At 42.9% G+C, this 26,614-nt stretch overlaps 1 protein-coding gene across 2 annotated transcripts in view; it reads left to right on the forward strand.

Moving 5' to 3' along the window:
* The window catches only part of LOC117359440 (fatty acyl-CoA hydrolase precursor, medium chain-like), a 57,486-nt gene that overhangs the window by 24,113 nt on the left and 6,759 nt on the right, over positions 1-26,614 (forward strand). For both annotated transcript variants that reach the window (XM_033942218.1, XM_033942219.1), the window contains exons 3-11: positions 290-428; positions 9,449-9,582; positions 9,799-9,952; positions 15,910-16,023; positions 17,784-17,888; positions 19,288-19,428; positions 22,939-23,019; positions 25,142-25,289; positions 26,308-26,457. In XM_033942218.1, coding sequence (XP_033798109.1) covers positions 290-428; positions 9,449-9,582; positions 9,799-9,952; positions 15,910-16,023; positions 17,784-17,888; positions 19,288-19,428; positions 22,939-23,019; positions 25,142-25,289; positions 26,308-26,457 — 1,166 coding nt within the window. The remainder of the gene's footprint in view (positions 1-289; positions 429-9,448; positions 9,583-9,798; positions 9,953-15,909; positions 16,024-17,783; positions 17,889-19,287; positions 19,429-22,938; positions 23,020-25,141; positions 25,290-26,307; positions 26,458-26,614) is intronic.

Consider the following 26,614-nt stretch of genomic DNA (forward strand, 5'->3'; position numbering starts at 1 on the left):
CTATAAATGACAATATTATTATTAAGACTTAGCCAAAAGGAAAGATTTATAAACTATAAAGAGTTTTACCTCATGCAAAATTGTCATTTTTTTAATAAGACGTTAACTATTTTTCTCTGAGGCCCTCCAAAGGGTTTGAGTTTGAAACCGCTGCTCACGAGTCACCTGAGACTTCTGGTCCTACATTGGCATCGTTCCAATTAGCTGAGCTTTTGCTTTTATGCACGGCCATGAGCAACTTTAACGATCGGACGGTGAATTACTTTGGTATCTTGTTCTGTCTTGAAAGGTGCCTGCAGCCCCAGAACATGTTCCGAGTAGTCGAAAAAACTCTGAAAGCAAAGATTCCTCCCCTTCCAGTTGCGGAAGACTGTTTGTACCTAAATGTTTATACACCTGCACAGGAAAAGAAGAATTCAAAGCTACCAGTAAGCAGAGCATTAATGGTCTACTTAGAATTTTCCCCAGAGACCCTACGTGGGCCAGATTCTCCAAACGGCGCCTACATCAGTGGGCGCTTAACAAAAGTGGCGCCAATCGTACATCAATTGCGCAAAAGCGGCATTTGGAGAATTGCGGCCTATGTGAAAAGTAGGTGCCAGAAATGTAGGCAAGAGTTTTAAAGGCCTACATTTTCAGCGTTAAGTTTATTATTAAGTTTATTAAATTTTATTAAGTTTCTTAAAAATTTGATATCCCGCTAAATCAGGTTTCAAAGCAGTTTACATACATATATATATATATATACAGTGGAACATGGTTTACGAGCATAATTTGTTCCAGAAGCATGCTCATAAACCAAATTGCTCATATATCAAAGCAAGTTTCCCCATAGGAAGTAAGGGAAACTGCTTTGATTGGTTCCACCTCCTCTCCCCCCCCCTCCCGAGGCTACTGGCGCTGCTCCATTCTCCCCCCCCCTTGAGGAATCCGACGCTGTTCCAACCCCCCCCTGCAATCCGGCATCCCCCCCTCCCCCTCCCCCTCGCCCTCCCCCTCCCCCTCCACCGCGATCCTACTTCTCCCCCCGAGCAGTCAATGACATCCTTTACCCGACTTGGCACCAGTGCCGGTGCCCGAAGATCCTCCCTCTTCTGGCGCGGCTGGGCGGTGCGTCGGAGATCCTCCTTCTTCTGGTCTGGGCTGGGCTGGACTGGCTTTGAGCATTTGCGCATGCTCAAAGACTTCTGGTCTCACTCTCAATCTCGGAGAGAGCGAGACCAGAAGGCTTTGAGCATGCGCAAATGCTCAAAGCCAGCCCAGACCAGAAGAAGGAGGATCTCCGATGCACCGCCCAGCCCAGGCCGCGCCAGAAGAGGGAGGATCTTCGGGCACCGGCACTGGTGCCAAGTAGGGGTATAGGGTGTCATTGACTGCTGGGGGGGGGGGAAGTAGGATCGCGGTGGAGGGGGGCAACGCGAGTGGGGGGGATGCCGGATTGCGGGGGGGGGGGGCGCTCGTACAGCGAGGCAAGCTCGGTTTACGAGGCACCAAGTTTGCGAATGTTTTGCTCGTCTTGCAAAACACTCGCAAACTGGTGCACTCGTAAACCGAGGTACCACTATATATATATATATATATTTTTTTTTTTTTTTTTAATTGAGGTTTAAATTTTTCACAAGAGTCCTCTTGTTACAAGTAAAACAGAAAGAAAATATATCAAAATTACAGCAATATTGCTAATTAACCAAAAAGGAAACAGTTTAATCTTTCTCAGACCACTATACTTAGAGGAGGAGACTACAATAGAGGAAGAAGAGCCTCAAAAAAGGAAAAGAAAAACACTGCAGAACAAATCTCGGAAGGCTTAACAGCAATATTAGTCCCTTTATTTAACTATCGTTCTTCAATTCCTGAACCTCCCCCTTTGCCAAGGTCTTCAGATCTGAAAAGGATCGTAGTTGTTAACTTCAAGAAATTTTACTAAACATTTGCAAGAATAGGCTAATAGGAATGTTGCTCCAAGTGTTACTGTCTCCTTTCTCATAGAAAGAAACACTTTCCTGCGCTCCTGCGTAGTTCTGGTGACATCTGGGAAAACCCAAACCTTTTTCCCATAAAACAGACATTGGGAATTATGAAAATACAGTTTCATAATGGCATTCACATCTTGTTCAAAGACAAGCGATATTTATAAAGTTGCCCTCTCAGTATTTTCTGATAATGTAGTTTCCAATAATTCAGTAATATTTAAAGATATATCCTTTGGTTGTAGCTCTGGGGTGGCCCCATTAACTTTTTTAACAGGCAAATAGTAAATTTGGTTAATTGGAGGTATGTGGTCCAAAGGAATTTTCAATATTTCTAGCAAGTATCGCTTCCAAATTTCCAGAGGGGCCACTCCATAAGCTTTAGGAAAATTCAACAAACGAATAGTCAATCTCCGGTTATAATTTTCCAATTATTCAGTTTTCCTAAGTAGCATATTTCTTTCCTTAACCAAATTATTAGTTTTTACATATTTAAAACAATAGGAGATACATAAAATTATTTTTTTTTAAAAAGACAAATAAACCCAGTACAAATAAACACAAGTCGTGGAGTAAAAGGAAAGGAGAAGAACTACAATATTTGGATAGTAAAGAAGGGAAGGGAAGAACAAAGGGGCAGGAAAATATAAGGCTGGCTAGAGAATCATGTCTATAGAGGTGCCGCATGATGCCTAAGACCACTCCCCCAACTCCCACCTACTTTCTATCACCCTGAACAGCCCCCTACTTGCAATCACCTGCCAATCACATCCCATGCTTGCAGTCACCTCCCAGTCTCCATGCTAAGCCCCCCGCTGACCTCCCACAGATTCCCCACCCATCTCTGGGACTTACTCAGAGGTCATTCCTGGTGGCCCAGTGCAGGGTGCTGGAGCAGTTCTTCTATGGTCCCACCCCATCCAGCTCTGAGTTGTCTTTTGCACTTTTATGGAAGGTTGACCTCCCTAGTGGTAGTAATACAAGATTACCACTAGGGGTCATTGTTGCCATTTGGGGACCCAAAGCTGGACAAGGCAGGAGGAGAGGAGAACCACCAGTCCAGCACTCAACCATGAAGCCACGAGGGATGACTTCTGGGTAAGTCCCAAAGACAGGTGAAGGATCCGGGTGGGAGAAGGGGTCAGGTGGGTGAAGGGAGTGTTGACCTTAGGAGGGACTTTAGATGGGGATTAGGGGATGATTGTAAGCAGGTGATGATTGAGGGAGGATTACAATAGGGAGTGGTGATTGGGGGAGTCTGTTCAGGGGGAATTGGCTCTAGTTGTATCTGTTACAGGGGCAGTCTGTTTTAGTGTGTGTGGTGTTGGGGGGGGCCAAATCCGACAGGGACCTCTGTGTTCACTGGGAATCTAGGTGTAGTTTAGCTAATTTGCTTGCTTACACATGCTTCCATGTACATGTGCGTGTTGCTATTTTGCAAGCTAAGAGTAAGTGTAGGAGTCCTTTTACTAAGATGCGCTAGCCGATTTAGCGCACACTAAATGCTAATGCGTCCATTATATTCTATGGACGCGCTAGTGTTTAGCGCGCCTTAGTAAGGGTAAGTGCAGGGCAGGATTAGCCAATAGGCCAAGTAGGCACATGCCTAGGGTCCGAAATGGTCAGGGGGGCCCGATGAAGGAGGGCATCTACATTGTTTTTTCCAAACGGCGATGGGCCCCTCCAGCATCAATTGGCAACGCGGGACCCCCCCGTTCGGCAATACGGGCCCCACCCCGATTGGCAACGCGAACTCCCCCCATAGACGAAAAGTAAGACAAGCAAGCAACGCAGGTAAGAAAGGCAATGGAAACTGTAATTGTGCAAGCGGTGCTGCTTGCCTAAAGCTTCCCTCTGACGCAGCTTCCTGTTTCCGCCTGGGCACATGGTGTGGTGGGGCGGGGCAGGGGGCCCAGTGTACTTGTGTGCCTAGGGGCCCTCAACGAATTAATCCTGCCCTGGGTAAGTGAAAACATACACAGGTGTAAGATTGTGACATTGATCCTTCCACTACACCAGGGGTGTCAAACTCAATCACATTAAGAGGCCGAAATCCAAAAACACAGGCTAAGTTGCGGGCCAGACCCTGCCCAATCTCCACCCCCATAATAGTACTAATTATAACACCATTTTTCATATATACACACACAATATAATCTTATTAATACATAATGGTTAACCACAAAATTAAACTACAGAAAGCACACTGTATGCTTCTCAACATTCGTTCTTACCAGAACACAGATAACCCCTATGCAAATATGGGACCAAAAACTAAAAGTACTAATATCCAGTGTTCCCCCGGTCGTTCGCGGTAGGCGGTTTGCGGTCCCAGTCATTCACAGTATATTCTGACCGCAAACCGCCGACAAAGAGAGGGCAGTGGGAGAGGCAGGAGAGTGCAGCCGGAGTGCCACGAGTGCAGGAAATCACTCGCAGTATGTTCCGACCGCCTCTTCCTGCACTAAGGCGAGCATCTCCTGATTGGATAAGGCCCAACAATGCAGGAAGAGGCAGCCGGAGCATACCGCAAGTGATTTCCTGCACTTGCAGTGCTCCAGCTGCTCTCCTGCTGCCCTCTCCCGCTACCTTCTTCAGACTCTCCCATGAAAAACCGTATTCACAGTGTTTTGAGATTTGTGTGGGGGGGGGGGTTCCTGGAACGGAACCCCCACGAATATCGGGGGAGTACTGTATACAAACGAAACCCTAAGATTCAAGACTCTGCATGCAGTACAACCCCCAGAGAAAAAGAAACCACTGTATTTCTTCCTGAGCAGTGCAAAATATAGACAGCAGATGCAAATTCTCAAAATTGGCACAATTCAAACACTAAATTGAAAATGAAATTGAAAGGTCACTTGGACACACAAAGTCAGAGGCGTGAAGAAAGTATAAGAGTTTTATTTACAGCATGCTGGACTCTTGTGCAGTGAGCAGCCTGCTTACAAGAGTGTCAGAAACAGGAAATGCACGGACTTTTATGCCCTTTTCACTAAACATATGCAAACTAATATATGCAAAATCATAAGTCAGTTGAAGTGGTCGAACTGCCCAAGGTCTGCCAACCCCAAAAGGAGGGCTGCCGGCTAGGCAGACACATCAGCCGTAGGACCAGAGACAAGTGACCAATTGAGTGACCAGTGGTCAAGAGACCTTCAGGTTCCTGTTCAGGCGCTAAATGAAAGGTCACTTGGACACACAAAGTCAGAGGCGTGAAGAAAGTACAAGAGTTTTATTTACAGCATGCCAGACTCTTGTGCAGTGAGCAGCCTGCTTACAATAGTGTCAGAAACAGGAAATGCACGGACTTTTATGCCCTTTTCACTAAACATATGCAAACTAATATATGCAAAATCCAGAACTTCTCATTTGTTACTTCTATAACTTTTCTACAATTATTATTGGTTCTAAGCCAGCACTTGCGATAGGTTCAGGGGTATGACTTATAGTCCTATAGGAAGCTAGTTCATTTATCTGTTTATCTAAGCCTTGCAGTTCTGTTACATGTTCAGGAGGGCAGGGTACATCATGGCTCAAACTTTTATCTATTTAGTTTACAATGTGGTAAGGCAGGGACATACATTTCAGGCAGATAATGTCAGCAGATTGTACACTGTTTCCAGCTATGTAGGCCAGAACAGCATTTCAAACAACAGTTAATCATTTCATGACCCTACAAAATATTTTCCCCTACCTTTGTTGTCTCCCTCCCTCCATGCTATGCCTCCCTCCGGCGGGTGTCTTACCTTCTGGTCTTTTTTTGCAGCCCGCAGTCCAATGCCCCCAGTGTTATCTTCTGGCCGACTCCCTCCTCCTCACAGCTGTGTGCAGCAGCTCCTCGCACGTTCTGCGCCTGAATCGGAAGCCTTCTCTCTGATGTCGCAACGTCAGAGGGAATGCTTCTGGATGAGGAATGGAACACATGAGGAGCGGTTTTGTGTACACTGTGGCTGTGAAGAGGAGGGAGCCAGCCACAAGATAGCACCAGAGGCATCGGACCGCAGGCCGCATAAACAGGGCCGCCATCAGGGCAGTACTACCAATCCTGCATTCAGGGGCCCGGAGCTGACAGGGGGCCCGGGCTCCCCCAGGGTCCTAGGCCACAGTCTAGGGAGGGGGCGGGCCGCCCCAGGTGCACAGGAGAGAGCTGGACGGTGAACCCGCGGAGTTCAATACATCTCGAGCCGTGAGGCTCGTCTTCTGTTCCTACCTGCCCTGCCGCTCACATATAGCCGATCGGAAGTGTTCCCCGATGTCGGCGCTGACGTCGGAGGGAGGGCTTAAGCAAAGCCTGCCCTCTGATGTCAGCGCTGACGTCGGAGAATACTTCCGGTCGGCTATTTGTGCACGGCAGGCAGGAAACAGAAGACAAGCCTCGCGGCTCGAGCTCCGTTTTGCTGAGAAAGTTGCAAAGATGGGCTGGGAGACAAACGCGGAACACAAAAGGGGGGAGGGAGTGCGTTTTGGACACAGAAGGCATGGACTTGGGAGAGAGGAAGGGAGGGAAAGAGATGATGAGGTGGGGGAGGGAATGGGTTTTTGGACACAGAAGGCATGGACTTGGGAGAGAGGAAGGGAGGGAAAGAGATGCTGAGGTGGGGGAGGGAATGGGGTTTTGGACACAGAAGGCATGGACTTGGGAGAGAGGAAGGGAGGGAAAGAGATGCTGAGGGGGAGGGAATGGGTTTTTGGCACAGAAGGCATCGACTTGGGAGAGAGGAAGGGAGGGAAAGAGATGGTAGTGTACACGGGGAATAGCAGAAAGGAGAATTCTTGGTCATAGGGAGGGAATGAGGTACAGATAGTGGCATACCAAGGTGGGGGAGGGTGGGGGGGCGGTCCACCCTGCCCCGCCCCACCCCGGGTTTATGTCCCAAGGGGGTGCACAGCTGGCCACCCTCCAGTGTTCTCCCTAGGCCAGCAAACTGCGGCTCTTTAGCCACTTGAGTGCCACCGCCGCCATCGGGAACAGTCCGGCGCCGGGTTCTCCCTGCTTTTCCCTGTGGGGCCGACCAACTCTCGCCATTCGCATCAATTCTGACGTCGGAGAGGACGTTCTGGGCCAGCCAATCGCTGCCTGGATGGCCTAGAACATCCTCTCCGATGTTAGAATTGACATCGGGTGGCGAGAGTTGGTCGGCCCCGCGGGGAAGAGAAGCAGGGCAAACTCGGCGCCGGCCTGTTCCCGATGGCGGCAGTGGCAGCCTATTCCCCAGTGGCGGTGGTAGCATTTTCCCAATGGTGGTGGCATAGGGGAGGGCAGGGAGAAAGAAAGAAAGGGGGGGCAGGAAGCCAGAAAGAAAGAAAGGGGGCAGGGTGAAACAAAGAAAAATGGGGCACAGAGAAAGAGAGAAAGACAGACATACAGAACGAAAGAGAGTGTGGAGAGAGAAAGAAAGAAGGGGGCAGGGTGAGAGAGAGAGAAAACCAGACATACAGAAAGAAAGGGGGTATGGAGAGAGAGAAAAAGAAGAAGGGGCAGGGTGAAACAAAGAAAAAGTTTGGGGAGGGAATGAGGTCTGGAGGAGAGGAAGCATACAGAAGGCTGAAAGAAGGGAAGAAATATTGGATGCACAGTCAGAAGAATAAAGTGCAACCAGAGACTGATGAAATTACCAAAGGTAGGAAAAATGATTTTATTTTCAATTTAGTGATGAAAATGTGTCTGCTTTGAGAATTTATATATGCTGTCTATATTTTGCACTATGGCCCCCTTTTACTAAACCCCAATAGCGTTTTTTAGCGCAGGGAGCCTATGAGCGTTGAGAGCAGCGTGGGGCATTCAGCGCAGCTCCCTGCGCTAAAAACCGCTATCGCGTTTTAGTAAAAAGGGAGGGGGAAAATTTGTCTATTTTTGTATAGTTGTTACTGAGGTGACATTGCATAAAGTCATCTGCCTTGACCTCTTTGAAAACCCGCGGAATATAAATGATAATTAACATTTTCTCTGCGTACAGCGTGCTTTGTGTTTTTAAAATTTTATTGTTGGTAGATCATTTTGACTTGGCCACAAAGGTAAGGGGGAGGGAGGGGAGCTGCTGAAAGACATCTAGTAATCCTTGCAGGCTTGACTGTGCAGGGAATTATTTTTGTAAAATCATGTTTTGTTATGTGACTGGCATTATTTAGACTTTAATTTCTATGAATGAATAGAATGAAAATGATATAAATTACTTGCTTGTTTTTATGTGCGTGCGCTGAAGGAAAGTGGAGAGAGAGTGGGCTGAGGACGCTGAAGGGAAATGGGGAAGAGAGAGTGGGGAGAAGATGCTGATTTATAAATTGACAATTGTACAGAATATTGTTTCTTTTTTATATTCATCCATAGCTGCATGTTAATGATGTGCTCATATGCACTTATTTATCATCATAACATATACATCATCATTAACATGCAGCTGTGGATGTGTAAGGACAGGCTGAGGAGGATGGATGGGAAGGAAGGAAGGAAGGTGCCCATATCAACATATCGTACATTTTTAACATGCATGATGCAGCTATAGGCAAGCAGAGGATGATGGGATCATACAGATGTGTATGTTCAGATATGCACTCAGATGTGTAGTTTTTTCTGATATATTTATTAAGCTTACAGTATTTATAAAAACACATTTAATACTTGTTACAAAAAATATTGTGCAATTGTGATCTACTTCTGGCCTACAAAGGTCAAAAGAAATCCTTAACTGAGATTTTACATTCAAAAGTGAATTATAGCTACTAGCACTATTATTTATTAGTTATTTATTATGCAGATGTTTGTTAGTTTGTTATTAGTTCAGTATTAGACATATGTTAGTTTAGAATAGATAGGTATAGATTAGTTTAGGTTAGGTTAGGGCCCTGCTGAAAGAGTCTACCTTAACGTGGTTGCAGGCTTACAAATCTTTTGGTCAAAGAGTGCTGCGACAGAGAAAAGTATGTGTGTATTCGGCCCATGGAAGAAGGGGGGGGTCGGGGGGGAAGGGGTGCGGGGGGGGGGGGCCCAATAGGATTGCTCAGTAAGGGGCCCAGAAATTTCTGATGGCGGCCCTGCGCATAAAACAGCCAAGTGGGCTGGATTCAGCCCGCAGGCCTTGAGTTTGACACCTGTGCCCTACACAGACAGCACCTAACCTACATGCCTTTTGCCAGGGACAGAAATAAATTAATTTTAGACAGGACTTAAACACACAGATCTGCTTTTCTAAAATGATGCCCAAAATCTATACATGGTCATTTCCACATGCCTGCATCTAAGTTTCTAAGTTTCTTAAAAATTTCTTATACCGCCTAATCAGGCTTCTAGGCGGGGCACAATACTAATGATACATAGAATAGATACAATTGGGGTTGAGGTTTAAGATTATTTTAAATATATCATAAGTTTCTTTGCCCTGTTCTTATTTATGCAGAGATTGAAAATGAGTTAATGGATAAAGTGCATTTCATATCATCAAAATATTTTTACTCTGAATTGCTTTTGCCATATTCAGGTTATGGCCTTTATCCATGGAGGAGCATTTGTGAATGGTGGAGCCTTATTCTATGATGGATCTGCATTATCTGCCTATGAAAATGTGACCATGGTAATAATTCAGTACAGATTAGGGGTCCTGGGATTTATTAGGTAAGACATTTTGTATACTATATATCAGAACACTTTGAACTGTATTCCAATACATTGATCAGCTTTAAATATCTGTTGAGAATTTTTCTTCATTATCGTAGAATGCAGTAGTGTAACGCTGCGAGATCAGTATCTTTTTCATCTAAATCTCAGTTAATATTGACACGTCTAATGGTCCCACTCAGAAGAGCATTTCCCTACTCATTCTGCTTCCAGCTCTGAGAACGCAGATCGCCCTGGCAACCTGGGCCTTCAGGACCAAATTCAAGCGTTACATTGGACACAAGAAAACATTAAGCATTTTGGAGGTGATCCAGATTCTATCACCATATTTGGAGAATCTGCAGGTGGAATAAGTGTTTCTCTACTGGTAAGTATTACAAGAGTCTTTAATGAACTGCAGCGCAATTAATTTCTGGGTTACCTAGATATGAGCATATTTTGCCAGTGTTAAAATAACTACACCGGTTACCAATGGCGTTTAGGATATAAAGTTTTGACAATTGTGCATCAAACAATCTAGGGCACAGCACCTTGGTATTTAACACATGCACTGAAGAAGTACCTGCCAACACATTCTTTAAGATCTGAAACAGCGAGGCGATTGTCGATTGAGTCAGCTGGAGAGGCTCATTATAAAAGGACACAGACAACTGCAATTTCAGTTCCAGGCCTATGATTGTGGAACCAGATTATGTAGGTAGATAAAATCTTTTAAAAAGGAATCGAAAACGTACTTATTTTTACGAGCTTTTTTCTAGAGCGAAATGTTATGAAATAATCCTTTGTGATTGAAATGTCTTTGTGAGAGTTTATATTTGAAATTTTAGAAGAGGGAATGAAGGAGCAGAGTTACTTGTTGCAGTTTGTTTTGCTGTGAAGATTACGTGAAATATTCTGTGTTTGTTGTGTTGTGATCCGCCTAGGTTGAAGGGGGAAAATAAATTTTTTTGAAAAATAAATAAATAAATAAAAAACTTCATAAGTCTGGGATCTTGTCAGGTACTTGTAACCTGAGTTAGCTACTGTTTGAAAACAAGATACTGGGCTTAATGGACCTTCAGTCTGTCCCAGTATGGCAACTCATGTTCTTCTAAGTCAGTATTCTCAGCTCATGGCTCTTCATAGCCTCCATGAACATCCCACAATTTTAAAATGACTGAAAATAACAGAGTAGATACTGACATTTGAGAGGTTAAACATTGAAAATAAGACAACAGTTCTTCGTGACCCAGATTGTGACATCGGTTTACATATATTAAGTTTAATGTCTATTGTCAACATCATGAGGAGCTTGTGATTATTATCATGGTATAAGTTCAATAGATAATAAGGGATATCTACAGCTAATATTAGAGCAGTCCCTTCTAGGCTTTTGACATCTGTTGTCATACAAGCAGGGCAGGATTAATTTTTCGAGAGCCCCTAGGCACACAGGTACACTGGACCCCCTTCCCCTTCTGACACGCCCCGGCGGAAACAGGAAGCTGCGTCAGAGGGAAGCTTTGGGCAAGCAGCACCGCTTGGAAAATTACAGTTGGTGTTGCCTTTCTTATCCACGTTCCTTACTCATCTTACTTTCTGTCGGCAAGCAGCACCGCTTGGAAAATTACAGTTGGTGTTGCCTTTCTTATCCGCGTTCCTTACTCATCTTACTTTCTGTCGATGGGGGGGGGGGGTCCGTTGCCGATCAGTCCATTGATGGAGGGAGGGGCCCACGTTGATGATTGGGGGGCTGCATTGCCGATCGATGCTGGGGGGGCCCATCACCATTTGAAAAAAAAATACCCCTGACCATTTCGGGCCCTAGGCACATGCCTACTGGGCCTATTCATTAATCCTGCCCTGGATACGACGAGCCACTGAAAAGTTCTCAACCCAACCAAGAAGAGAATGATGTGGAACCATGAAACTTACAAGTTATTCCACACTTTTTGTTTCATTTCATACGAAATGAAGTGTCGAAAAAAGCGCGGAATAACTGAAACTTATTGCCATAATTCAAGTTTATAGGATGCAGAATCTAAAAAGATCCTTGGTGCCCCAGAGAGAGAGAAAGTAGACAGACTTTATTCAGAGTTAGGTTGCACCACTTCAAAATTAAGCACTGGCATCTCAAATAGGGCAGCTGGCAATTTGCCATCATGCCAGCCCCATTTTGGCAGTTATGTATGTATTATGCAATTTTGGAACACAATACCACAAAGTACAAGATGCATATATTGTCCATATGATTAATCCAACAGTCAAACAATATTGCTACCTAACAACACTTTACCTGCTAATGTCAACTTTGCAATGTCTTCCCCTCCCCCATTGAGATTCACACCCACGCAATGATGGCATGTGATAGAAAATAATAATTAAATATAAATTAAACTCTATCCTCTCTGCCCTCCTGGGATTTTGAGAGCAACTTTGCTGGGATCTTCATATGCCCCATGCCTGCTTCAATCTCTGAGCAAGAGCGTTGACTGTACCAGACAGCATGGTGTGATTCTGGGACTTACGTAGTGCAGTTTGCCTGGGGGGTTTTGGAACGTTTCTACTAAGCTTCTATTAGACAATCTAGCTCCTATCCAAATAAAATTTATCTCTGCTCGGAAAAGGTCCAATCCATGGTTTACATCTGAACTAAATCTTATCAAAAAACAACTTCGTTCACTTGAACGAAGCTGGAGAAAAGAAAAGAGTCAATCTAATTATGAAAAATTCAAAGACCACTCCACCCTGTATAAAGAAAAAATAAACCAGGCAAAAATGAAATATTACTCAAGCCAAATTCTAAAAGCCAAAAATGTTTCCATGCTTTATGCTATTCTCAAATCGGTTACTTGTACAGCTAAAAAACAAATTCAAACTTCTAATTCTTTACCGACCGCACAAGAACTCTTAACCTATTTCACAGATAAAATCATTAACATAAGGAAAAATTTAACTATCAAACAAGACCTTGCCCCTCCCTCAGAACTTTTGGCGCAAAGTTTAATATCATCTTCGAAATGTTCACAATTCAATCTTCCCAGTCTTAAAGAACTAGAATCTCTTATTAAAACTATTAACACCAAGGGCACGCAATTTGAATCAATCCCTCCCTTTCTTCTTAAGAGATACTTTACCATATTTGGTCCTCAAATACTCACTCTAATTAATACAAGTTTGCAATATAGTACCGTGCCCCCAGCTTGGAAAAACACAATTATTCATCCTATCCTGAAAGATCACAAAATCAGCCTTGAAGAAAAATCTAACTATAGGCCAATCGCCAATATCCCCTACTTAGCAAAACTGACAGAAAAGATTGTATTTAATCAAATTTCAGAATTTGTAGAGAAGACAAATGTCTTACACCCAAATCAAACGGGTTTTAGACAATATCATTCCACCGAGCACTCGCTTATTGGCATGACTACTTCTATACTCTACTATTTAGATCTTCATACCTCTGTGCTTTTGATTTCTATCGACCTTTCGTCTGCTTTCGAAACTATCGATCACAACCTTTTATTAAATAGACTTCACTCTATCGGTATCACAGACCAGGTTTTACTTTGATTAAAATCTTACTTTGATAATCGTTCTTCTGTTTTTTTTAACAAATCTTCTTCAGAAAGCTTTTCTGCACCCTACAGTATTCAGCAGGGTTCCATTCTTTCTCCCCTTCTTTTCAATATCTTCCTTGCACCTCTTATGACACTTATGAATCTATTGACTTTTCTGTATTTGCTTACGCGGATGACATACAATTATTACATTCTCTCGACCCCAATAATTCTTGTGAAATATCAGCCATAAATGATAAGCTTGAACAAATTCACCAATGGCTTGACTCAAATAGATTAGCCCTTAACATTAATAAAACAAATATCATGCTTTTTCCCTGGAAAGATTGTCATAAACTCTCTTTCCCAATCACTATTAAGGGAATCCCCTTGAAGTTGATTCACAAAATCAAGATTCTTGGGATTATCTTTGACGATAAGCTATCATATCACGACCATGTCAGTCATGTTGTCAAAGCAATTTTCTATAGACTCCGTCAAATACGTTCAATATCTAAATTCTTATGCCCGAAATCTCTGAATATTCTAATTCATTCTCTGGTTATCTCTAAAATCGACTACTGTAACGCCCTATTCAAAGGTCTGGCACAAAAAGAAATTAGACGTTTGCAAATTATTCAGAATGCCTCAATCAAACTTATTACGAAAGCCAAAAATTTTTATCATGTCTTTTCCTTACTAAAAAAAGCTCATTGGCTTCCAGTCGCTCACCGTATTATGTATAAACTATGCCTGCTCACTTTTAAATCTTTGATATTTAAAACTCCAGCTTTTATCTATAAAGTTTTAATCCCATATACCTCATCTAGACTTTTGCGTTCAAACGACCAACATTTATTAGTCATCCCCTCTCTTAAAATTATCAATACGCGGCGGCAGTCTATTTTTTCTGTAACAGCTCCCCAATCTTGGAATGCCCTTCGAATTTATTTAAGAGAGGAAAAGAATCTTGAAAAATTTAAGAGCAAATTAAAGAGTCTTCTTTTCAAAGATGCATTCAACGATTAATTGAATTGCTTATGGCTCTGATTCTAACCTAGACCATTTGGACTTTTGTTATTCCCTTCCCCATTGTTCTTAACCCTAATTGTACTACTTTATAATCAAATTGTAATTCATTCCCAAATTTCCTTATGTTTCTACTTGTATGTGTAATTTAATTTAATATTATGTTTTAGTCGTTTAGGTACCTGTCATTTAAGTCTGTCTTCCTTTACTCTGTAATTTTTATTAATTTGTACATCGCTTAGAATTCGGATTAAGCGATTAATCAAATGTAATAATAAACTTGAAACTTCCCTTGGTGGTGAACTTTTTCAGAGGGTGTTTTTTGGCTGATATCTTTGAAAATGAACGCACTGCAGACTCTATCATGGTGTAGCTATTTGGCATACACTTCTCCCTCCGTATTCGCGGTTTCAGCAATCGCAGTATCGATTATTCACGGTTTTTAGCTTGCTGGCTCCTCCCAAAAAATTACATCAGCTTGCATAGAGAAATCGCTGATTCCAAGCGTTTACAGAGAAAATTGCTGATTCTTATCACTTTCTTCACCATGTTTTGCCTCTTCTTCAAGAACAGGCCAGGTCTCTCGCCATGTTATTTGCAGTTTCACCATGTTGTAGTACCTTCCTATTTCTCCTACTGTAAACCGCGTCGAGCTCTACGAACGTGGAGATGATGCGGTATACAAACCTAAGGATTAGATTAGATTAGATTAGATTCATGACGGTTTTTAATAGAAAATAGTGAATAATATATGAAAAAGTTATTCTCGGTTTTTCTGTATTCGCGGGTCTGTTAATCACCTATCACAGTGAAAACGGAGGTAGAAGTATATATGGTACAGAGAGCTATTAGTTTAGCCCCCCTGCTCCTCCGATAATTCTATTTTGAAACATGAACTGTGATTTTATGAATGTAGGTTTCTATCTTGCTGGATCCTCAACTATTGCTCTGCCCCCACATTCCTGGAAGCAGGCTGCTTGTATTGAAGTGTGTTTGACATTGCTTAAGTATGTAAAGAGCATCTGTACCTTTAACTTGAGCTTCCAGCGTTCTTTTCTTTATGCATGCTGGGCTGACCACCCTCACCCCATCCCCAGCCCCCCTTTCTGCTTCTCTCCTGTGTTCTGCGCTCAGGGGTAAGATTCCATATTAAGGCAGCCACTTGGCTATAGGAAAAATATTGTTCTCCATCTTGTTTTACACCTTTGGAACTGTTAGTTTCTAATATTACTAATTTCTGAAGTACAACATTATCCTCAACAAATGTGTTGAATACACTCCCAGTTTCCCCAACCCTGAAACGCGCTGGAGTGTGAGGAGTTTTTCAGAAGGCAAGATTCCTTTAGAGCAGGGTTGTCCAACGTTGGTCCTCAAAGGCTGCAATCCAGTCATTTTTCAGGATTTCCCCAATTAATTTGCATGAGATCTATTTGCATGCACTGCTTCCACTGTATGCAAATAGATCTCATGCATATTCATTGGGGAAATCCTGATAACCCGACCTGGTGAGGGCTGAAGTTGGACACCCCTGCTTTAGAGCAACTGAATTGTAAGTTTATTTTCTTTGTTGTTGAGTTCTGTATTAAAGAAGATTTGCTTAAGAAATTAAGAGTCCAGTCTGCTAATGTTAAAGATTACGGATCCAATGAGTTTATGCTGACTTGGATCCTCTGGGAATGAATAAATAAAGAAACTATCATTACTGTACTTACTAGATTCTGAGCTCCTGTAACCTTCAGCTTTTTTTTTTCTCTAGATTTTGTCTTCTTTAACTAAGGGTTTGTTCCACAAAGCCATTTCTGAGAGTGGAGTGGCAAGCATGCCTGACTTCATCATCTCTGATCCCAAAAAGATAAATGACTTCACAAATGTAAGATTTTAGAGTTTCCTTTTCAGGGTATTTTTTCTTTGTGGCCTTTTCTTCATTGTCTTCCCATTCCTTTAGATTTTGATTTCTCACATGCATAGGACAATTGCTCAGGTAATTCAGTTCCCCTATCTCTGCTAAACAATGACTGAAGAGAAGCCTTCTCAGAGTGAAACCTTCCATACTGCTTGAGCACCAGCAGGGGTCCCTGTTCTCCTCCAAGGCCCACAAAGGCATCACCTCCACTTGCACTTCAGCAGCTCTGAGGACAAGAAAACTAAGCACAAACTCATGCAGATATCTCCCCCCCCCCTCCCCTTATACTTTAGCAATGTAATCAGTAGAAACCTCTGGAACAGAAATAACAGGGCCAATATTCACATATTCACCTATTGTACACCGTCTTGAACTGAAAGGTATGATGGATATAAATAAAGCTATTAATATTATTATTTGAAGACATGACTTAACACTAAGCCAATAATTAATCTGATTACCTTTATTTATGGTATTCAATGGTCCTTTTAAGAATTTAAGTAAGAATCTATAAGTGCCCCTAGAATTTTTGTAGATTGAGAAATTGTAACTGCTAAGTTAATAGTGGTAAGTCTAGGTGAAACATTTTGAAACTTGCATGCTATTGGTTATTGCCTATAGTCACCAGTCCTACCAACTCTACCTGAATTTAATTTGTCTTCAATTACTACTGGGAAAGGCGTGAGTCGTGGAAGCCAACTCTGTGAGTGCTGTGGGTGCTTCAGCACCCCCAATATTGAGCAAACTCATTGACTGTGTCAAAGGAGGGATAATTTCCATTTGGTTTAGCACCCCCAACCATTTGACAAAGGGGTCCTTTAATTAAGGTACGCTGATTTAGCATGCGCTAAAGATTAATGCCTGTTAAATGCTAAGACGTCCATCATATCCTAATGGGCATCTTAGCATTTAGCGTGCACTAAATTGGTTAGCGCACCTTAATTAAAGGACCCCAAAATTGGCTGCTAGGATGTGAGCTAAATCCCAAATCCTTTCTGTCTTCATTTGCATGTGCCAGTGACATCATGCCTGTTTCAATTTATACAATAAAATTCAGATCACAACAAAAATACAAGATACATATTCCATTATTATAGTGCATTACGTTAACCAAAGCTCTGTTAAAAATGTCAGTCGTCATTAAATTTGCTTTAAACTTAAAATTGGTATTGGTCATATTCCCTCAGATTCTATATGGGTCGTCAAAAAGCGGAGCACCCAAATTTGGGCCTGCAGGATAGATGCCATGTGCAAATGAATTAGTTAACAAGGCATTAATCAATAATTGGAGTTTATTGGCAATAATTTGGGATTTGTGTGCATATCTGCCCTAGTTGCTATTGTATAACATTCGCGCCTAAGTTTTCTAGGGCACAGTTCATAAGGGGCGTGGCCTAGAAGTTAGGCACGATGTTATAGACTATAGAGCACTGTGATTTGTGCGCCCAGCTGCTGAAAATTAGGCATCAGCATTTACACTAGGTTTCATCAGGCGTAAAATGTTGGCAACCAAAATTAGGCGCAAAATCGTCACTAAGCTAATATTCTATAAAGGCTGCAACGTACCCGTTATAGAATACTAACTTAGCTGAGATTTTTCTGGCACCTGAATGTAGGCACCATTTACTGAATCTGACTCATTATGCTTTTATTTTATTTTTAATTTCCCTGAGTGCAGTTAACGAATGAATGAAAACTTTGTTTTCCTCTGTTTGAATGGATCGCAGAAAGTAGCAAGCTTGTCCGGCTGTGAAGACAAAGATTCTGCCGCCATTGTGAACTGTTTACGGAATAAACCCGAGGATGAACTTCTGAACTCCCCTGTAATCGCGGTACGTGGAAATATTTAACTTCACAGATTCATACCTAGCTGTAGAACTCTACAAGAGCACCCAGAAATGGAGGGTCCAAGAGATCTACAGTACATGTGGGGGGGGCGGGAAATTTTATAAAAGGCCACCTATAAAGATTTTGAAAGACACGTCAAATAGGCTCCTATGCACCTTTATAAAATTGGCATCTGGAAATATCCTCAGTGCCACACAAAGGCCTTGGAGGAAGAACAAATTTGTGGAAGAGCAAATGTAAATAGGGGTATGTACTCTAGGCATGGAGGTGTGGCCTAGTGCTTAGAACTGCTGCCTCAGCAGCCTGAGGTTGTAAGTTTGATCCCAGCTTGCTCCTTGTGACTCTGGCGAGTCACTTAATCCTACCACAGTTCGATTGCAAGCCTGCCAGGACAGATAGGGAAAATACTTAAGAGTATCTGATTACTATTCATTATTCAGTATTGTAAACTGATTTGGGTGAATCTCTTCATTAAAAAGGTGGTTAATAAATTCCAATTAATAATATCAAAACTCCATTCCTGGAGTTGTATTATAAAAAAATAAAAAACTCCATTCCTGTGACACCAAACTATGCCCCAGGAACATCTGGTCCGCATATATGTACACCTCTTCTTGTTGGCATACTTGAACATAGGGCCTCTTCTATTAAACTGCGCTAGCAGTTTCCAGCACGGGGAGCCGCGCTGAACGGCCCTATGTTCATAGAGTTCATAGAGTTCTTATGAGCATCAGGAGCAGCGCAGGCCATTCAGCATGGCTCTCTGTGATTAAAAACTGCCAGCGCAGTTTAATAGAAAAGGGGGATAGCTTTAAATGTGGGGAAATTATTTTAAAAATTACCTCTCCCCCAAGAGTAATTTTCAAAACCATTTCTGCAGATAAAGCAGTGGTTTACCCTCAATAATGGGCTTTAATAAAATTGCCAGTTCTGAGCGCAAATAAAGTTTCATGCATAAAGCCTGTACGTTTGTATGAGGGCTGTATCGAATGTAACTGATATAGGGCGTTCGAATTGCACATGTTGGTAGAGTAAGGGCTCCTTTTACTAAGGTGCGTTAGGGCTTTAACGCATGGAATAGCTACATTGCCCCGCGCGCTAGACCTTAACGCCAGCATTGAGCTGGCGTTAGTTCTAGAAGCGTAGCGCGCGGTAATTTCCTGCGTGCGCTAAAAACGCTAGCGCACCTTAGTAAAAGGAGCCCTAAGTCTTCCTCTATACAAAGGTACCACTCAACATAATCTGCATCACAAGCGATGCATTTGCGCCATCGTTGAACCCAACTCTCGAATCCTCTTTGAAAAAAATCAGGTGAAAAAAATCTGTCGTAGGCTATCCTGCCCAGGAAAGTAATCTTATAATCAACCAATAATTTCCCCTTAGAACATCTCCATTGTACCAGTGGTTGTGGATGGAGTCATTCTTCAAAAGAGCCCTGAAGAGTTCCTATCAGGTGAAATGGGCAATCCTGTCCCTTATCTGCTAGGAGTTAATAACCATGAATACGGTTGGCTACTTCCAAGTGTAAGTACTATGTTATTCTATGTACCAAATTTTAAAAAGACAGCTGGATATGATACACATTTATGAACATTTTCAACATGCATTTGATCTAAATCTAGGGTGGTTTTTTTTGGGTTTTTTTAATGTTGTTGCAAGATAAAATCATACATGCAAAATTTAAAAAACATTTAAGAGGGAGTACTGGAAAGTTCTCAGCCCAACCAACCTCAGTTCTGAGTGTTATTTTGCCAACGCAGCTGAAAAGAGTGTTATCTTATTTCGTTAAGTGCCAATTTTCAGAAACAAAATTCTATGTTTTCACATTGTTTCAGATCATCGATTGAACCATATCCTCATCATTCTCGTCTTAGCTGGATAGAGAACTTTTCAGTACCCACTTCAAAAATACATTTTCACTATTCCACAACAATATTCATATGTTAATTTACCTAAAAAATGCAGGATTATGACTCCTTGTCTACGTGATATGAAGTTCAAAAACAGCAGACTCATAATAAATTACATTGGCATTAAACCCAAGTTTGTCATATATCTGCACTGACATTCACTGTGATCATGGGCAAGTCTCTTCATCTTCCAATGCTCCAGTTACCCACTCAGATTAAAATAGCATAGGCTAGGAATTTACAAAAAGAGTTGCCGTACTGAGTGAGACCAAAGATGGTCGTGGGGATGGGGCGATAACGGGGACAAATTTTTCCCCCATGTCATTCTCTACTAATATAATTCAGGATTATAAGCAATATTTGAAGTCTACTAATGACAAAAATAATCTACTATAATAAAACCCTAAGCGCGCATGCGCACTTCAAACTTCGTGTTCTCTGCGTCCGTGATCCGTAGCTCCGTGGCAGTCCTACTGCGCATGTGGAATTTTAAATGGCAACTACGGATGCAAGGAGGCGGAGAACAGGCTGGAGACTCCCCCCTCCCGCCCTCACTCACTTTAAGGCCCGCAGGGTGTTCAAAATTGGCTCGCCAGACAACAAACCTCTACCGCAACTGCTGCTCTTCATTCGCCACTTCAAAGCAGCCTGCTAAGGATCGCTGAATGGCTGTAGCGAACCTTGCAGGCCGCTCTCCACCTCGGGAACACATTCCCTCTGATGCGATCCCATACGTCAGAGGAGGGGTGGGATCGCGTCAGAGGGAACATGCTCCCGAGGTGGAGAGCAGCCTGCGAGGTTCGCTATAGCCAGCTGGTGATCCTCAGGAGGCTGCTTTGAAGAGGCGAATGAAGAGCAGCAGTGGTGGCAGCCAGAAGAGACAAGGAAGCCGAGATGGAGGGAGGGTAAGAACAGCGGTTTGGGAGCAGGTATTAGGGAGCAGGGAAGATGTGCTGCTGGACAGTGGGGAGGTAAAATGAAGGGAGAAGGGCTGCTGCTGGACAGGGGGAGCAGGGAAGATGTGCTGCTGGACAGGGGGGGGAGATAAAACGAAGGGAGAAGGGCTGCTGCTGGACAGGGGGAGCAGGGAAGGGGTGCTGCTTGACAGGGGGGAGATAAAAGGAAGGGAGAAGGGCTGCTGCTGGACAGGCAGAGCAGGGAAGAGGTGCTGTTGGACAGGGGGGCATTGTGGTAACAGGAGAGAGTGGGCATCCCTCCTGCCATTTCGGCAGCATGAGGGGGGGTGATGGCATGAGGGATTGGGCATCCCTGCTGCCATATTTAAGTTCGGTGCAGGGGGGAGCGTCAGGTGGTAGGATGGAGTGGGCATCCCTCAGGAAAGTGGGTGGGCCAGTGGGAGTCATGGCAGGAGAGAGTGGGGATCCATCCTGCCATTTTTGCATTGCCACGTGTCGGGGGGTGCATTTGTAGGGGTCATTGGGGGAGGGCTGTTGCGAGCAGTGGGGGATTTTTTTCTTCTTTTTTTTTATGGGGCAGATATTTTGCATGTGTAATACACGCAAAATATCTGTGCCAAGGAAAAAAAAAATGGAAAAAAAACCAGGCAGACCTGTCAATAACACAGTTACCTACAGGTCTACAGTAATCAAGTTTTAGGATGCTAAAACCCGATGCAAAATAGTCAAACAAATGTAAGTGAATCAATCACTTGGCTATTTTGTATGGGTTTTACTCATTTACATGGCTGGATCAGGAAATGAGCAATCGAGGGGGGAAAATATGGGGGTGGGCTGGTTTGTCAATCGGGTCGGTTATCAGCGATCGTTACTAAACCTGTCACTGACTTTAGTGAATCGGGGCCTTAGGCACACATAATGTCATTGTAACCTATGGTAATTTGTGTGTCTAAGTGCTTTCAAATCGAGCCTCTATGCCTTCCAAGTAGATTTCAATTAGTCATCACACACTTTTTCTTCTCTGTGACTAACGGACATCCTAAATTGAGATGATAGGACCTTTTGATTTCCAATAGTCATGGCATCGAAAGCAGATGAGATACACAACAGCATCCATAGTTGAAAAGGAAGCTACACCGGATTTACTTTTTCAGGATACACATAAATATCTCTCTACTGAAAACATATATAAGTTCTGATGAATCAATCCCTCTTTCAATATGGTCTTGTCAAAAGCTATTTGCCACAGGACAGCAGATAGGAGGAGTGTGTGGCGCAGTGGTTGAAGCTACCGCCTTAGCACCCTGGGGTTGTGGGTTCAAACCCCGTGCTGCTCCTTGTGACCCTGCGGCTGGGGCACAGGCAGTGTGTCTGGGAGGGAATGCATGGATGGGAGAACATCGCAGGGGAGGAGACATAGGCATCCTGGGACTGTCTGCCAAGTCTCTTCCCTGAAGAAGCCCTTTCTGGAAACGTCAATCGCTCCTCCTAAACTTACTTGCTCCACTTCATCATTGACGCTAAAACCGTGGATTGAAGACAAAGTTTTATTTTATTTTTCTTTCCAGCTTATGATTTATCTTTAATCTTATCTATTGTTTTGCCTTTTGTCTTTGTTTTGTTCTATTTCTATCATTTAAATTTCTCCAGAATTCTACTGTTCAACGGCTCCCCCTTCTGCTTCTATTCCTTTCTCTCCTCTCTTCTACCTTCCAAAGTATTTAGATCAATGCTGTCTTGTTAAAATGTTTATTTTATTTTTATTTTTCCTCTAACTCTACTTTTCACTTCTCTATTACCCTCCAGGTACTTTAGTTAGATTGTGAGCCTTCGGGACAGTAAGGGAATTTTTCAAGTACCTTTCTTATTTCTAATCTTAATGTATATTTTCTGTAAACCGCTTAGAACCTAACGGATGTAGCGGTATATAAGAAATAAATTACATTACATTACATTAATCCTCCATAGCCCCAGGTACATTAGGTAGATTGTGAGCCCACCGGGACAGATAGGGAAAATGCTTGAGTACCTGATTGTAAAACCACTTAGAAAACCCTGATAGGCGGTATATAAAATCCTAATAAACTTATACAGGAGGAGAGCATTTCAGTGCTGAAGATTCAAATTGCTAAACCTTTCCTTCTAATGTTAATGCCATAATATAATTATTTTGAAAATGAAAAAATATCAACTGCTTTATTACACAGATGGCTCAGTTATCTAGATCTCTGCAAGGCTTGCACGAAGAAAACATTACCACTTTTTTGCTGGATTTTCTGGAACACTTGGTAAGATGTAATCCAAGCATTTTCTCTGTCTTGCTTCACTTGGTGTTCTTGACTCTCAGAAAGACATAAACAATATGAACATGGCGGAACATTAAAGTTTTAATTTAAAAGAATTACAGTACCTGAGAGTTAATTTGTAGACATTCATGGCCTGATATTCATTGACACTTATCTGGGTAGCAAACCTCTGACTGGTATATTCAACAGCACAGTATGGATAATGCTACTAGATATTCTTATAAACTCTCTCAGCACTATCCAGATAGTAGCAGGTGCATAATGGGTAGAGTGGTGATATTCCTTGGAGTTTTCTGAATAGCAGGATATTCAGCCTGTTAACCAATAGGAGGAAATATTTTTTCACTCAGAGAATAGTTAAGCTCTGGAATGTTGCTTTCATTGGGGTTCCGGAATCTTGCTATTCTTTGAGATGCTGGAATGTTGCTACTCTTTGGGTTTTGGCCAGGTACTTGGGACCTGTATAGGCCACCGTGAGAACGAGCTACTGGGCTTGATGGACCACTGGTCTGACCCAGTGTGGCTGTTCTTATGCTCTTACGTGTGCCAAGTATAGGACAATTAAGCCATTGTAACATCGCTGATGAGGTTGGCTCTGAGGCACTGTGGAATGAGGCATTATGACATCACAATCTCAGCTCTGGAATGTTGCTCTCATTGGGGTTCCGGAATCTTGTTATTCTTTGAGATGCTGAAATGTTGCTATTCTTTGGGTTTTGGCCAAGTACTAGTGACCTAGATTGGCTACTGGGCTTGATGGACCATTGGTCTGATCCTGTAAGGCTATTTTTATGTTCTTATGTAAAGTTAGGACAGCAAAAAAGGCTAAATTTAGTTTAAATTCGCCGGAACAATTGAACCACTGCTGTCCTATGTAATTAAAAAAAACCAAAAACCCCAAGGAAAACAACAACTGCCAATGAATGTTAAAGATAAGTGTTTAATAATGCTTTTTCGAACAGACTATTGCAATTTGTACAGAAGTATAGAGATGTGGATGCACAGAATTTGATTGATTCACTATTTGAGAACGATTGCATTCACGTAGGACACTAGGGGCTCCTTTTACAAAGGTGCGCTAGGGCCTTAACGCACGCAATAGCGCGCTAGCCATTGCCGCCTCCTTTTTAGGAGGCGGTAGATTTTCGGCTACTGCGCGCTACAGTGCACGGTAATTTTGTGTGCTAAAAACCCTAGCACACCTTCGTAAAAGGAGCCCTAGGCGTGTGTCGGAGCAAAAATAGTTCTGTGGGAAAGTCTTTCACAGAAATCATAGAGCGTCCATACCTGTGGTGGATTGCCCATCGCTTAAGACCACACACTGAGGACACATCTCACATTATCATTATTAGTATCCAAAAATGTTTCTGCATCTTATCGTATACTTGCTGCAACATGAATGCACTCTGCCTGTAGACAGAAAGGAATTGTATAGGTAGTATTGCTTTGGTTTAAGCCAAAAAATGTCAGTGCATTTGCAAATGAAACTGAAAACCATGCTGTTCAGCCGCTACCTCACTCCTCACCCTCTGAACAGAAGGAGCTTCTCTGCCACCTACCCCCAGGTCTACTATATTGTTGACGGGGTAATGGCTAGTCTGGACAGGAGCGATCCATTGTTGCTACCGCCGGTTCCTCAGTCAAAATGGCTGCTGGGACTTATGTGGGGGAGGCCTATAGGTGGGTCTAGGACAGGGGTGTCAATGTCCCTCCTCGAGGGCTGCAATCCAGACAGGTTTTCAGGATTTCCCCAATGAATATGCATGAGATCTATTAGCATACAATGAAAGCAGTGCATGCAAATAGATCTCATGCATATTCATTGGGGAAATCCTGAAAACCCGACTGGCTTGCGGCCCTTGAGGAGGGACTTTGACACCCCTGATCTAGGAGAAGGCGCCTTTTCTTTGGGGAAGCAAGGAGAAGGAGCCATTCCTGTTCAGAGGCCATGGTGGGACCAGTTTTGGTCGCACCAGTATCTCTGCACACTTTTGCCATAAAGGTTTGATCTCAAACTATTACCGAAAGAGCAATTTATTCAGCGGTAATGGCCAATTCTGACCACAAATGATCAATTGAGCATTTAATGTTATATTTATATCAGATTCCAAATCCTGAAATCTACAAGCTGGTGATTGAAAAGTATCTTGAAGATACAAAGGACTCAACCCAACAGAGAGATCGGATGCTTGAGTTGTTTGGAGATTGGTTCTTTGTTATCCCAACTGTTAAAACAGCGAGATATCACAGAGGTAAGGAAAAAAATTACAATTGTCATGCCTGTTGGGAGAGAAGTAAAGAGTGTATAGATGATGCTAGTTCACAATGCACTCCAGTCTGAAATCTTAGATTTGAGGCCAGGTCTATCACACTATTAATTCTATGTATTTATATACCACCTACATTCAGGTACTCAAGCATTTTTCCCTGTCTGTCCTGGCAGGCCAACACTATCTAATTGCTGGGGCAATGGGGGATTAAGTAACTTGCTCAGGGTCACAAGGAGCAGTGTGGATTTTGCTTTGTATTTATCAGAAAAAGTCTTAGGGCCTGTTTTACAAAGCCGCTAGCGTGGCTGCAGCGCGGTAACGGCCCCGAAGCCCATAGAGATTTAAAGGGCTTCGGGGCTGTTGCCAGGCGGCAGCCGCTAGCACGGCTTTGTAAATCAGGCCCTTAGTCTTATTCAAAAAAGGCACCTAACTCAAAAACACACCCACGATCTGCCCCTAACTATACATATTTTTAACTACGCGACAAAGCACCACTGCTGACAATCGGGATGGCGTTTATAGGGTTCATAGACAACGGCGCGAAAGACAAAAGCGCGCGCCGACAATTGAGCGCAGCGCGGAGGTGCGTGCCGCACAAAATTACAGTTTTTAGGGGCTCCGACGGGGGGTTTTGTTGGGGAACCCCCCCAGTTTACTTAATAGAGATCGCACCGGCGTTATGGGGGGTTTGGGGGGTTGTAACCCTCCACATTTTACTGTAAACTGAACTTTTTCCCTAAAAACAGGGAAAAAGTTAAGTTTTCAGTAAAATGTGGGGGGTTACAACCCCCCATACCCCCCACAACGCAGCGCGATGTCTATTAAGTAAAGTGGGGGGTTCCCCCCACACACCCCCGTCGGAGCCCTAAAAAACAGTAATTTAGAGCGGTGCGCGCCTCCGCGCTGCGCTCAATTGTCTGGGCGCGCCTTTGTCACGGCACGCTTTTGACCTGACACCGTTTATAGAATTTGCCCCTAACTGTCTCTCCTTTTCTGCTAGACTCCGGCCTTCCCGTCTACCTTTATGAATTTCAGCATCGACCAAGCACATATGGCGATTCAAAACCAGATTATGTGAAAGCGGATCATACAGATGAAATTGGCTTTGTGTTTGGGACTCCTTTCCTGGATACTGCTGCATCTCTGCTAAGTAAGTAATATTAAATTAGTACATTTTTTTTTTTTTAATTTATTTATAGATTTTCAAATTACATACCAAGTACTCACTTGTACATCAAGTAAGTTAGTGAGGATATGACTTATAACAAATATAAATCTCATTTACACATTTACATAATTAATAATAA

Source organism: Geotrypetes seraphini, chromosome 4 (genome assembly GCF_902459505.1).
Source record: "Geotrypetes seraphini chromosome 4, aGeoSer1.1, whole genome shotgun sequence".
Classification (NCBI taxonomy): Eukaryota; Metazoa; Chordata; class Amphibia; order Gymnophiona; family Dermophiidae; genus Geotrypetes; species Geotrypetes seraphini.